A 14,604-nucleotide genomic window follows, 5' to 3' on the forward strand; every position below is an offset into this window, starting at 1 on the left:
GATGTTGTAACAGATACCATCTAGTTCTTAGCACATCTCCTTGAATCTTTTTTACCGTAACTATGTGCCCCTTCCTGGGCTATTCTAATAGCCCATATTCACTATTCTTTTCCAGAGGATTGGAGCCACTTTGTTAGCAGGCACAAATAGCAGTTAGTTAAGGACTGATGGGTGATGGAGTAGGAAATTCAAGTTCCCCTGCTTCCAGGTGGAATAAATGCAGGTGTAACTTACATTCCAGAGTACCCCCCAGGAACAGTGTTCAGGCTTCCCTGTACAGGATTTTGTCCTCGATAACACGTTCCCTGACTTCCCTTTCCTGTCTCGCGTCTCCCACTCCCTTATCAGTTTCTCCTGGGAGCGCTTCTTGAATAAATCACTCATCTCAAGCTGGTCTTCCCTGTGATGGTTTGTGTTGCTGCTTTCCACCACCAGGGGGCGACATCATCACATTGAATACAGAGAAAGCGTGTGCGTGGAAAAACTTCTGCATCAGAAAGCCAAAATCACAAGGAATAGTAGTTTGAGAAGAAAAACTAGATCCTGAGTTCATTATTTCCAAAACGTAATGCAAGTACCACATTGTCATAATTTTCTCACTTAACGTTATTTTATAATGTGGTGCTAACTGGCTAGCCACGTCTAGTAAAAAAAAAAAATACAAACCACTTTTTTTCTCATCCTTTAAATAGTGAACAGGTTACTGTTAATAGCTTATTGAAAGCTTTTAAATTTCAGCACGCTGCTATGAGTGTCAGCAAGAGACTCATTAGTTCCATTTTTCAATTGCTTGCTTCATTGTGCAGTTATATGAGACGTCTCTGGTCCGTCATGGTTTGATGACTCTGGGGCCCAGTGGTTCTGGGAAGACGACTGTCATAACAATCCTGATGAAGGCATTGACTGAGTGCGGAAGACCTCACAGAGAGATGCGAATGAATCCCAAAGCGATTACCGCGCCTCAGATGTTTGGCAGACTGGACACCGCTACTAATGACTGGACAGATGGGATTTTTTCTACTCTGTGGAGAAAAACATTAAAAGCTAAAAAAGGTACACCTCAACTCTCCTTTGTGAAGCTTCCCCCTCCCCCCCCCGTCAGTTTATTAATAATACAACGTTTAATTTTTTTACAGGTGAAAAATGATTTTCCCTTTTAATTATTTGCAGGTGAAAACATTTTCCTCATTTTAGATGGCCCCGTGGATGCCATTTGGATCGAGAACCTAAATTCTGTGTTGGATGACAATAAAACTCTCACGTTAGCTAATGGAGATCGCATCCCCATGGCTCCGAGTTGCAAGCTTTTGTTTGAAGTCCACAATATTGAGAATGCTTCCCCTGCCACAGTTTCCAGGATGGGCATGGTCTATATCAGCAGCTCTGCACTCAGCTGGAGGCCGATATTGCAGGTGGGGACAGGAGACCCACGCCAGTGTGTGCTCAGCGGCTACCTGGGGTTCACATCCTTGGGAAACTGAGGTTCTGTCTCTTTGCTGCAGGCGTGGTTGAAGAAGCGCACCGCGCAGGAAGCTTCTGTATTCCAGACTCTGTATGATAAAATATTTGAAGATATATATACATTCATGAAACTGAACCTCAATCCAAAAATGCAGCTCCTGGAGTGCAACTATATCATGCAGGTAAGACTGTGGACATTCTCTATGTAGACTGGAGTCGTTTCCCCCTCCCTCCCCCCCCCCACCCCGCCCACTTGCAGTTTAGAGGCATCTGAGATAGAAAATTCCTGCAGTCCATAGAAATATTTTTATGATATGGCTGTGAAGGCTTGGAGAAGTTGGATTCCTATTAAAGATTTCATTAATGTTGTTACTGCCATCTGTTTTATTGTTTTCTCTTCCCAAGGGTGGGTGTTGTCAGGGGAAGAGGAATGAACTGTCTTCCCCACCATCAAGCTTAGTAACCTTCCCGGAAAGTCCATCCAATCATGACAGTAGACTAACTAAATAAGTAAAGCAGACTGTTCTACCGAAAAGTGCAAAAAGGGAGCTGGTAACAAGCAAGAAGATTCGAATGGCAGTCTCATCTCAGCATTGCATATTTACAGAATACCAGACTGGGAAAACCTTTAAGCAATTTTCCTAGTAGTCTCTAGCTTTGTGTGTATGTCTTTTCCGCCTCCCTCCGCCCCCTCAGCTTTTCTTAACAGTCTTCGGAGAAAACAGAACGAATCATAGATTTTGAAGGGCTCTCCTGCTTCTAGGCTATAGGTGACCTTTCAGTATCCAATCTGGTGCTTTGATTTTCTCTTAGTTTCATAATGGATACCGGTCAGTGAGGATGGGTAGGTTAGAAGTAATGCATGAGACCCAAATCAATTAATTATTTAGTAATTACTTTAAAATGCATAACAGAAGTGAACATCTTATCTTGAATTAATTTTGTTTTGAAAGACTGAGGATGTCTTGCTGTAGATACATTTCTTTCTGATGCTGGATGGGGGGGGGTGGTGCACTTTTCTTTAAATGAGCAGGTAGCAAATATTTAAGCAAATATTTGCACAACTGTCTGTCTCAACACTGACACCTGCTGTTGTATTGCAAAGGCAGCCAGACACAATGCCTACATGAATGAGTGTGACTGTGTTTCAGTAAAACTTTATTTGCCAAGCAGGTGGCTGGCCCCTGGGGCCACAGTCTGCTGAGCCCTGCAAAAAGTTAAAGAGAAATGCAGTCTCTGATGTAGGAAATTTGGAGCCTGCTTCAGATTCTGTGTCTCCCTCTCTCTCTCTGCCCCTCCCCTACTCATGCTCTGTCTCTCCCTGTCTCTCTCAAAAATGAATAAACGTAAAATAAATTAAAAAGAGAGAGAGAGAGAGACTTAAAATACAAATTGACAATAAAATGATAAGTTAGGAGAGAGATAAAGGAAATTAAGGCATTCAAAGGTCATTGGATATACAAGATAGGAATAAAGGGTTTATCTTTATCTTTCATTACCCGTGTATGCAGGATATACTGTCTAGGTAAGCATTAGAACACAGAAATTGAGTGCAGTGTATGGGTAGTAGACAAACAAAAGGAAAAAGTCAATCTTCTCAGGAAATAGGAAGAAAGCTACGACACATGTGTGCTCGGCAAACGGTAAGGAAATGGAGGTGTGAGAGGTCCGAGAAAATGAAGAAAGTATGAAACAGTCATGTCACAGAGAAGGAGCCTGAATGGGAGCTGAGGTCCATGATGATGATTTAAGTTTATTTATCTATTTTTGAGAGACAGAAAGAGAGAGCAGGGGAGGGGCAAGGAGAGAGGAAGAGAGAGAGAGAGAATCCCAAGCAGGCTGTGCACTGTTAGCACAGAGCCCGACGCCTGGCTCAATCCCACAAACCAGGAGATCATGACCTGAGCTGAAATCAAGAGTTTTAGTCAGTCAGTTTAACTGACTGAGCCACCCGGGCAGCCCCATGGTCATGATTTTAAAATGAAGCCAGAATTGTGTGGTTTTCTCCAGCCAAGCTTAGCTGCATAGGTGCAGGTGGGTGGAGAGCAGGCCGAGTTTCAACAAGGCTTTAATGGGGTTATGGCTTTCACAGGTGAGTAGAGGGTGTATGTGACAGTGATTATAGTGATGGGTCCTGGAATTCCAGCTAGGAAAGGAAGGAAGTGAGGAAATGAGAGGAAATGAGGGATAGTTTAATGATGGCAGGAACTATGGATCGTGGTAGCTCTCTCTCGAATCTGGGAAGTGGAGGGAATAAGCTAGAAAGGGTGGATATGGTAATCAGAGAATAAAATGCTTGAAACTGAGATAATGAAGGGGTCACAGTTCTCAATAACAACAAAGTATAAGTATGACTGCATGAATGGCTAAAAACCGTTTATTCACTTTTGAGAGACAGAGAGAGTGTGAGTGAGGGAGGGGCAGAGAGAGAGAGAGAGAGAGAGAGAGAGACAGAGAATCCAAAGCAGGCTCCAGGCTCTGAGCTGTCAGCACAGGGCCCGACACGGGGCTCAAACCCACAAACCGTGAGATCATAACCTGAGCTGAAGTTGGATGCTTAACCGACTGACCCATCCAGGTGCCCCTGAAATAAATATTTTTAAATGATAATAAATTTGAAAGAAGGAGGAAAGAAGGGAAGAAAAAAACCCTATCTCCAGATATTGCTTGATCACTGTCCAACAGTAGACAGCATTTAGAGAAAGGTCATCCTGGTTTAAAAAGTCTGTGTGGGGGGCTCCTGGGTGTCTCAGTCAGTTGAACGACCGACTTTGGCTCAGGTCATGATCTCACGGTTTGTGAGTTTGAGCCCCACATCGGGCTCTGTGCTGACAGCTCAGAGCCTGGAGCTGGCTTCTGATTCTGTGTCTCACTCTCTCTCTGCCCCTCCTCCACTCATGCTCTGTCTCTCTCTGTCTCAAAAATAAGTAAACATAAAAAAAAAAATTAAAAGAAAAAAAAAAAGTCTGCGTGGACTAGCAGAAAAGATGCCACAATGGAAATCAGAGGGTGTAGTTTCTGTCCCCAGCTCATGCGACTAACCTCACTGAGCTTCAGTTTCCTCATCTGAAAAGTAAAGGGCCTAAAATAGATGTTTACTTTCTTCTTCTTCTTCTTCTTTCTTTCTTTTCCTTTTAGACTAGATGTTTTCTAAGGTAGTTTCTAGATCTAAAGTTTAGTTACTCCAAAACGTTAATTTTTTTTTATTTCAAAAATTTGAACACCAAAATTTATTTTATTATATTTCAAATATTTTCAGTCTCTCACTCTACTGGAAGGTTTAATTCCCTCCAAAGAAGAAGGTGGTATTTCATGTGTCGAACATCTTCATAAATTATTTGTGTTTGGCCTAATGTGGAGTTTAGGAGCCCTTTTGGAATTGGAAAGCAGAGAAAAGCTTGAGGCCTTTTTACGAAGTCATGGAAGCAAGTTAGACTTGCCAGAAATACCTAAAGGCACAAATCAGACCATGTATGAGTTTTATGTTACTGATTACGGTAAGTACAGTGACTTACACTTGAAATGAGATGATCTCTTTTTCAATGAGAAAAATATAAACTTTCATAAACTCTTCTATAGGGGAATATTAAGCCGATTATAAATAACTTGATTGCTAATACCATTTTTAAAAAGCATAGATGCAAATAGTGGAACTTTGCATATCGACCATGCTGGAAACTGGTAAGAGACTCTTGGCTTCTCCTCTTTTTGGAGTGGCCTAAGTGAAATCTTGTATAAATAAGTTGGCAATACCTCTCGCATCATGTACATCCTGGTGCTTGAAGAGAAAGGCAGCAGTGTAGAGAACATAGATGACCCGCATGATGAAGTAACAGATCAATCCCACAACTTCCCTGTTGGAAATGTCGGAATAATGAGAGAATGAACCAAGCATATGGGGTCCTTCTTACATGCAGCAGACTGGGCACAGTCCAGTGCTGTCACCTCAGCCCCCAGCCTCCTGTGTGTGGCAGGGCCCAGCTTCCCTGTCTCTAAGAGAAATGCCCTTGAGTTTGGCGCCCTTCATCCGGAGCGTAGCTCCCAACTCTTCTAAACTCTAGAGAAGATAAAACATGCTTCCTAAAAACTGTATTGACCTCTGATTCTTCCCAAAACCCCAAAGCAGCAAAAGCATTTTTTAAAAGTTTATACATTTATTATTTCCGAGAGAGAGAAAGAGAGAGCACAAGCAGGGTGGGGGGCAGAGACAGAGGGAGACACTGGATCCAAAGCAGGCTCCAGACTCTGAGCTGTCAGCACAGAGCCCGACAGGGGGCTCAGACCCACAGACCATGAGATGGTGACCTGAGGTGAAGTCAGATGCTTAACTGACTGAGCCACCCAGGAGCCCTGCATTTGTTGTTTCTGTTTTGATGCATAAACTCAGAACAGGACCCTGGATGGCAACAAAAGCATTTTGAAAGCAAGAAAGCAGAAAGGTAAGTGGCACTTGATTTGGCACACGGGGCAAGGTAAGTCCTAAACTGGCAGGGGGAAGAGTTGAGAGGCAACGTAACGTATGCCGCAGAACCTTCCCATGGCTCGGGAAACGGAAACTGGGGTGAGGGCAGAGGTAAAAACCAGAGTGCTGCTTGTAAGTCTGTTTAAGAAACAGAACCTCCAGGTCCTCTTTCCAAAATCACACTGGTAGATAATCGCACTCACCTCACACTGGCCAAACACGGAAGAATTGGTGTTTAGAGAGTGTGAAACACAGAATTGCCTAGAGTTGGAGGATACTGGACACATTTGAGAGTGGAAGAATCATACTGAAAATAGGGATTAAGTGAAAGTTGGTGTTTTATTTATTTTATTTTTTTTTAAATTTTTTTAACGTTTATTTATTTTTGAGACAGAGAGAGACAGAGCATGAACGGAGGAGGGTCAGAGAGAGAGGGAGACACAGAATCTGAAACAGGCTCCAGGCTCTGAGCCATCAGCACAGAGCCTAACACGGGGCTTGAACTCACAGACCGCGAGATCATGACCTGAGCCGAAGTCGGCCGCTTAACCGACTGAGCCACCCAGGCGCCCCTAAAGTTGGTGTTTTAAAGCCCTTTATAAAGAGACTGAGATGAAGTGAACTTTTTTTCAGCTGGGCATTTTTAATCAGAATGATTAAATTAATTCTATGTGTGATTAGATGCTATTAAAGATTTGGGTTCATAAAAGGGAGCTCTAACTCCAAATGCAAACTAACAATGAAATGCATCCTTAAATCTACTTATGAATTCTGTTACAATCCAGAAACAATCAAAAGATGGGGGTTTTTAAATTTTTTTTTAACGTTTTATTTTATATTTTGAGATACAGAGAGAAACACGAGTCCCAGCAGGGGAGGGGCAGAGAGAGAGGGAGAGAGAGTGGGAGACACAGAATCCAAAGCAGGCTCCAGGCTCTGAGCTGTCAGCACACAGCACGATGCAGGGCTCGAACCCACAAATGTGAGATCATGACCTGAGCCAAAGTTGGATGTTCAGCCGACTGAGCCACCCAGCTGTCCCAAAAGATGGTTTTTTTAAGAGATCAATAAAATTGATACATCTCTTACCAGAGATATCAGAGGAAATAGAGAAGAGATAAATTACTGCTGTTCAGAATCAAAGAGGGAACATCTCTACAGGCTGTATAGACATTAAAAAATAAGGGAATAATAGAAACAATGTTTTGAAGGTATGTTTGATGATGAAACACACATGTTTAGATAAAAAAGACAAATTCCTTGAAAGGTACAAACTACTAAACCTCATCAAGAAGAAATAGGCATCCTACATATCCCCAGACTCACCAAAAATGTATAGTTAAAAACCTTTCTACAAAGAAAACTCCAGGCCCAGATGGCTTTATTGGTGAATTCTACCAAGTACTTAAGGAAGAAATAATACCAATTGTACAAAAACTGCTCCTAAGACATTAAACATAAGGAAGAAATACATCCCAGACCGTTTTATAAAGATGATGTTATCTTGATATCAAAACCAGAGAAAGGCATTATAATAAAAGTAGACTGTAGAGTAGTATGTCTTAGGAACAATGACCCATATTTCTTTCCTTTCCCTTTTTAAATTTTAAATAGCTTCCACACCCAATGTGGGGATTGAACTCATGACCCTGAGGTTAAGAATTGTATGTCCTACCAGCTGAGCCAGCCAGGTGCCCTGACACACATTTCTTAATAAAATTTTAACAGGTAAAGTCCAAGTGAGCATTTATTCTATGAATTGAAGGTTGGAGTAACATTGAAAAAGCAATAAATTTATTTTGCCATGTTAACAGACTAAAAGCCAAACACATCATCGGTCCTCTAAATAGATGCAGAAAAAGCATTTGACAAAATTTAACACCGTTTCATGGTGAAACTCTCAGTAAACTAGGAATAGGAGCTTTATAATTTTGACAAAGAGCATCTACAGAAAAGATAACATTTATACTTACTTATTGGTGAAATATTGAATATTTCCTTCCCAAGATTAGAAATAGGACACGGATGTTCTTTCTCATCACTGCTACTCAACATTGTACTAGAAGGTCTAATCAGTGCAGTAAGTCAATAAATAAACAAACAAAAACATACAAATAAAGTATCTACAGATTAGAAAAGAACAAATATACCTCTATTTGTAGACAATATGACCATTTGTATAGAATCCTCAAAAAAGTTTTTAAAACCAGTGAATTAGTTTAGCAAGGTCATAGGATAAAAGGACAATATACAACAATAAGTTGTATTTCTATATGCTCACAACAAACAATTAAAAATTGGAATTTTAATATTTATTTATTTTTTTATTTTTTTATTTTTTTATTACACTTGGTCATAAGAACATTTATTTCTGTCATGAAGAAGTTACTTTTCAAAAAAGCTCAACATTTGAGAGGATGAAGGTGAAAGAAGGAATGAAATAACTATAAATGTTCTTCCACTTCAAAAACTGTCTGACAACTGAGCCAAAAGACTCTGCATCTATCAGTGACTTCCTCTTCATGTGTCATAGAAAGAGTTCAACATGCTTTACAAAATCCATTACATTTTAAGACCGTTTCCAATATCTTATACCATAAATCAAGAAATCCATTTATTCAAGGTTACTTATGGAGAATTAATCACACAGAAAATTTTAACAACTTCTTTTTCAAAAATTAAAGTACTTTACTGTACTTGGCATTCCTATACATAATGATGTGGACTTAAAGACTGAAAGCATTAAGAGCATATAATTAAAGTTCAAGGACTTAGACATTAAAAAAAATTTTAATACATATAATTCTCTGTGACAAATATTCCAGAAAAATAAATCAGGATATAAACACAATATAATCTCTTCTGGATTTCTCTTCCCCTTAAGTGGCATTATATAACATAGGAAGTTGTTTCAAAATACTTGTATGTACTTGATATCACCTCAAAAACATGTAATCCAAAAATCTGAAAAAGTGAGACCAAGAGAACTATGGCCATAATGCAGAAGGAACAAAAACTCATGAATTTATTCCTAATGATTTCTAAAACCTATCTTCCTAATTTCAAGGGCAAATTTATACAAAAGAGAAAAATAAACAGTCAGCTATACAAACTGTACAGCCTTTATTGATAGGATATAGCTATTATGCCAAAATTCAGCCATCAATATACAACCTCATTTCCCATCTGAAGTTAATGAGAATATATTTTACCTTAAATGGGACATAGAGGCAAATTGCCAAGAATAAAAATATAACCTTAAAGTCTTAATTTCACACTTCAAATATCAAAAGAAAATAGTAATTCCCAAAATCATGAAAACATGAAGTAACAACATAGAAAAAAATGGACATTTAAGTCATTTCATTCTCTTAATATTATATAGTGAAAACAGATGTATTTATAACTTCAGCCTTCAGATAGCATACTTCATAAAGTCATTATTCATTTAAAATAGACAAATGTTTACAAAAAACATTTAACTTAAATTTCATAGTTGCTTATAAAATGGTACTTGAAAGATTGACCTGTATCGGGAAATAAGAGTCTTGTCAAGAAAGATGATAAACTATAAATATAAAATATACCACAGTGTTAAAAATCTCATAGTGGTCTATAGGAAAATCAATAAAGATAACAATCTTTCTGGGGAAAAAATATTTAGCATTACAAATTTAAAATGTAAATTTTATATATGAATTCAATAAGGAATACATTTAAACCTTGTATTGCCACATAATCATCTATTTTGTGGAAAACAATAAAAATGATGTACTTTTTCAATAGGTGTACATCAAAACTAAAAGGCTAATTTTTACTTTTTCCTTTATTGGCAACTTTGGATGCATTTTTAGGTTTTGGTTCCCAAAGGGCATTTTTCACAAATCTTGAAGCTGCACCTCTGTCCAGCTTGCCGGCCTTTTTCTTGTCTGTTATTTCCTTGACTCTGTTCATGTATACTCTGATTCTTTCCAATTCCTGCTTTACTGGATGTTCCTTAGGATTAACTCCCTGAGTTGCCAAATAAACCCAAAACATTGAATTTAACGTGTAAGCAGAAACTAAATCCACTTTTGCTTGTTCAAGGGGGTCCAACTTCTGCAACAACTCATTTCTAGAAACAGACATCATGGTCTTCAGCATCTCATCCACAGCACCAATGGAATTTTCAAATGTTGATAAATACTCATGAATTTCTACTGGGTAGTCTTCATTAATTTCTTCACCTGCCATTATGACCAACTCGCTGGCCTTCTACTCCGGTCTCCGGGACTGGAATTTTAATATTTAAAAGAGTATCCAAAACTTAAGCAACCATCGAGTTAATATGGATTGCTATGTGGAGAAGATGTTATATACGAGCCTAATGGTAACCACAAATCAAAAACCAGTGATAGATATGCAAAAAGTAAAGAGAAAGGAGTCCAAATATATCACTAAATAAAGCCAACAAATTATGAAAGAGAAGAAAGAATCAGATAAAACTACAAAAACAACCATAAAACGAGTAACAAAATGGCAATAAATACATATCAATAGTTACTTTGAATGTAAATGGACTAAATGCTCCAATCAAAAGACATAGGGAGACAGAGTGGATAAAAACAAAAACAAAAACAAAAAAACCCCAAGACCCATCTATATGCTGCCTATAAGAGACTCATTTTAGACCTTAAAGATATCTGCAGATTGAAAGTGAGGGGATGGAGCACCATCTATCATGTTAATAGACATCAAAAGAAAGCCAGAATAGCCATACTCATATCAGACAAACTAGATTTTAAACCAAAGACTGTAACAAGAGATGAAGGAGGGGCATTATATCATAATGAAGGGGTCTATCCATCAAGAAGATCTAACAATTGTAAATATTTATTCACCCAATATATGAGCACCCAAATCCTTAAAACCGTTAATAACAAACACAAAGGAACTAATCGATAATAATACAATAATAGTAGGGGACTTTAATACCCCACAAACTTTGATGGACAGATCATCCAAACAGAAAATCAACAAGAGAACAGTGGCTCTGAATGACACACTAGACCAGATGGATTTAATAGATATATTCAGAACATTCCATCCTAAAACAACAGAATACACATTCTTTTTGAGTGCACATGGAATATTCTCCAGAATAATAACATATTAACAAGGTAGCAACAAGGTAGCAAATGACATATCTGAAAAAGGGTCGGTACCCAAAATATATAAGGAACTGATACAAGTTAACACACACAAAAACAAATAATCCAATTCAAAAATGGGCAGAAGTCATGAACAGACATTTCTCCAAAGAAGACATATAGGTTGCTAACAGATACATGAAAAAATGTTCAACATCACTGATTATCAGGGAAATATAAATCAATACTACAATTAGATAGCACCTCACACCTGTCAGAACAACTAAAATCAACAGCCCAAGAAACAACAGGTGTTGGCGAGGATGTGGAGAAAAGGGAAACCTCTTGCACTGTTGATAGGAATGCAAACTGGTGTAGCCACTGTGGAAAACAAACAGTATGGAGGTTCCTCAAAAATTTTTAAATAGAACTATCCTATGATCCAGCAATTGCACTACTGGGTATTTACCCCAAAAATGTAAAAACACTAATTCAAAGGGATACATGCATCCCTATGTTTATTACAGCATTATTTATAATAAATTATGGAAGCAGCCCATGTGTTCATTGACAGATGAATAGATAAAGAAGAAATAGTATATAGATATACAATGAAATATTATTCAGCCATAGAAAGAATGAAATTTTGCCATTTGCAATGACATGGATGGAAATAGAGAGTATAATGCTAAGCAAAATAAGTTAGAGAAAGACAAAGACCATAGGATTTCACTCAGGCATGGAATTTAAGAAACAAAACAAATGAGCAGAGGGGAAAAAGAAAGACAAACCAAGAAACAGACTCTTAACTGTAGAGAATAAACTGATGGTTATGGGGGCGGGGGGAGACAGATGGGGGGATGGTTGAAAAAGGTGATGGGGATTAAGGAGGGCACTTGTCATGATGAGCACTGGGTGATGTATGGAACTGTGGATTCACTATATTGTACACTGGAAACAAACATTAACACTCTATGTTAACTATACTGGAATTAAAATTAAAAAAATAAAAAATATATCTGATAAAACAATTCAATCCAGAAAACATAAAGGACTCTTGCCATTCCATAATAGTGGTTAGACAGCCAAGCCAAAATTTTTTAAATGGGCACTATAATTAAATAGATGCTTGACCAAAGAAGATTTTAAAATGGTGAAAAAACACATGAAAAGATATTCAACATCATTGGTTATCGAGGAAATGCAAATTGAAACTAGAATGGGCTATGATTACACAGCCACTACAATGATTGCCATATGAAAAGATTGATAATACCAAATATCAGCAAGAATGCGTAATAACTGGGACTCTCATATACTACTCTGTGGGATAGCCACTTTGGAAAAAGTTTATCAGTTTCTTAAAAGTTAACACCTACACTTACCAAATGACTTGTTATTTTGCAAGGAAATTTGAGATTGAGGTTATTCCTCCAGTGATGAATATTTTCTTTGCTACTCTCAAATGTGTGAGCCTCTGCTCTGTTTTCATGCATTCTGTGTACACAGTAACTCTTTTGGTACAATCCTGAATCATAGTGTAATATTCCTGAAAAGCCAGTTAAAATGAACAATATGATACCAACAATAAAAGTAATTTATGGCAACAGTGTGAACATCTCTGACCAAGTTTGCCTAGCCAATGGTGGTTATAAGTCTTTGTAGATTGTAAGGTACATTCCACATATGCTAAATGTAAATACAATTTTTTTTTATAATTGAAGAAATGTGGTAAAAATAATTCTTATACCAATAATATCCGTCAGTAAATTATGGGCTATCTAAAATCAGTTAATAAATTAGTAGTTACTGTTAAGTCAATAGGCTGAGCACTTTATTAACTAGTTTCAGGGCTAGATTTGTTTTCCCCATTTCTCATGGCAAACATTCTATGTCCACTAACCCCTTTTTGGTCTTCCCTATCCTTTCAGTTGATGGGGCTTCCCTACTAGATATTAAACATGTCATTGGTTTTACCAGTAGCCAGTTCTAATTCCCTTTCAGGCCAGATCTCTCTAGATGAATGATTCAGAAATAAAAACTGACTTTGTGAAGGGGCAAAACGAATTTAAATGATCAAATGCCATATATATTAGATAAGCAGATATGTTCACATATTTTTGGAAAATGGTTTAAATGGCCATGTGATTCTGTTGGGTGTTTATGGCATTTGCATTTTTATATTTTGAGATACTTTTCAAAGAGTGCAGTTTTATTAAGATGAATTTTTACTTACTGTATAGGTGATTGGGAGCACTGGAATAAGAAACTACAGCCATATTATTATCCAACTGACAGTATTCCAGAATATTCATCAATTTTGGTTCCAAATGTTGACAATATTAGAACAAATTTTTTGATAGACACCATTGCAAAACAATATAAAGTAAGTTTGATAGTTTCTTAGCTGATCACAAACCTGTATGAAACACATCCCTTTTCACACGGTACAGATAGAAAAATTAAATTCCAGCACAAGGGGCCGGAAGTGGTGCCATTTAAGGGAAACACTTTTGGCGAATGAACCCCAGGATACACTCCAATTCAGTATTCCCTGAACTTCTGACTTCCGGCTTGCTTAGGAAAGCTGTCATATGCTCACAAAGTCCCTCATTCTCTCGTGGTCACGTGAATATTTGCCCATTCTTTCTTCCAGCACAGTTGTAGTACACATGTCACTTTTAAATTTTTAATTGAACTAGGATTTATTTTGACGTGGGTCTAATTCTAAAAAGTAATTAAAAATTAGTCATATGAATTTTTAGAATGAAAAATGGCTGCTAGAGCCATAAGGCATTTAAAACCAAACACAACCCCTTTCACCATGACTATCCTATTACTGCAGGCTGTTTTGCTCACCGGAGAGCAGGGGACTGCGAAAACTGTAATGATTAAAGCCTATTTGAAAAGATATGATCCTGAAGTACAGTTATCCAAAAGTCTCAACTTTTCATCTGCCACAGAACCAGTCATGTTTCAGGTAAAACCCATCACTTGCTGAGGTAATCAACATCTTAAATGTTTTGAGTGGTGTTTACAGTAAAATGTGTATGCATATAAAAGCTGGTGTGTGTGTGTGTGTGTGTGTGTGTGTGTGTGTGTGTGTAGGAAATGGGGCTGCACCTGGCATTCAGCTATTGGTTTTCCCTAGGCTAAGATGGAAACCAAAGCCAAATAGCATATTTTGACCTAATATTGAGGCTGAAGCTGAACTTTGTGCATAAAATTAATGATTAACATTCCAATAACTTATTTTTTGCAATTTTACACTGTTTATTTAAAAAAACAATTTTTGAGTTCATTTATTTATTTGAGAGAGAGAGAGAGAGAGAATGCATGTGCGTGTGAGTGGGGGAGGGGTGGAGAGAGAGGTGGACAGAGAATTCCAAGCAGGCTCCGCTCTGTCAGCGTAGAACTCGACGCGGGGCTCCATCTCACAAACCATGAGATAATGACCTGAGCCGAAACCAGCAGTCCGACGATGCTCAACCAACTAAGCAATCCAGGAACCCCTACAATGTCTATTTTAATAATGGTATTTATGTATATTAA

At 38.0% G+C, this 14,604-nt stretch overlaps 2 protein-coding genes across 8 annotated transcripts in view; one reads left to right on the plus strand and one right to left on the minus strand.

The window, feature by feature from the left end:
• The window catches only part of DNAH8 (dynein axonemal heavy chain 8), a 333,661-nt gene that overhangs the window by 164,650 nt on the left and 154,407 nt on the right, over positions 1–14,604 (plus strand). For all 7 annotated transcript variants that reach the window (XM_042938633.1, XM_042938632.1, XM_042938634.1 and 4 more), the window contains 6 exons: positions 807–1,053; positions 1,171–1,412; positions 1,503–1,643; positions 4,721–4,958; positions 13,296–13,438; positions 13,898–14,032. In XM_042938633.1, coding sequence (XP_042794567.1) covers positions 807–1,053; positions 1,171–1,412; positions 1,503–1,643; positions 4,721–4,958; positions 13,296–13,438; positions 13,898–14,032 — 1,146 coding nt within the window. The remainder of the gene's footprint in view (positions 1–806; positions 1,054–1,170; positions 1,413–1,502; positions 1,644–4,720; positions 4,959–13,295; positions 13,439–13,897; positions 14,033–14,604) is intronic.
• Positions 9,047–10,189, minus strand: LOC122219866 (nuclear nucleic acid-binding protein C1D). Its single transcript, XM_042938639.1, has one exon. It carries the CDS (start codon positions 10,154–10,156, stop codon positions 9,731–9,733), a length of 426 nt encoding a protein of 141 aa, XP_042794573.1. The 5' UTR covers positions 10,157–10,189; the 3' UTR covers positions 9,047–9,730.

Source organism: Panthera leo, chromosome B2 (assembly GCF_018350215.1).
Source record: "Panthera leo isolate Ple1 chromosome B2, P.leo_Ple1_pat1.1, whole genome shotgun sequence".
Lineage (NCBI taxonomy): Eukaryota > Metazoa > Chordata > Mammalia > Carnivora > Felidae > Panthera > Panthera leo.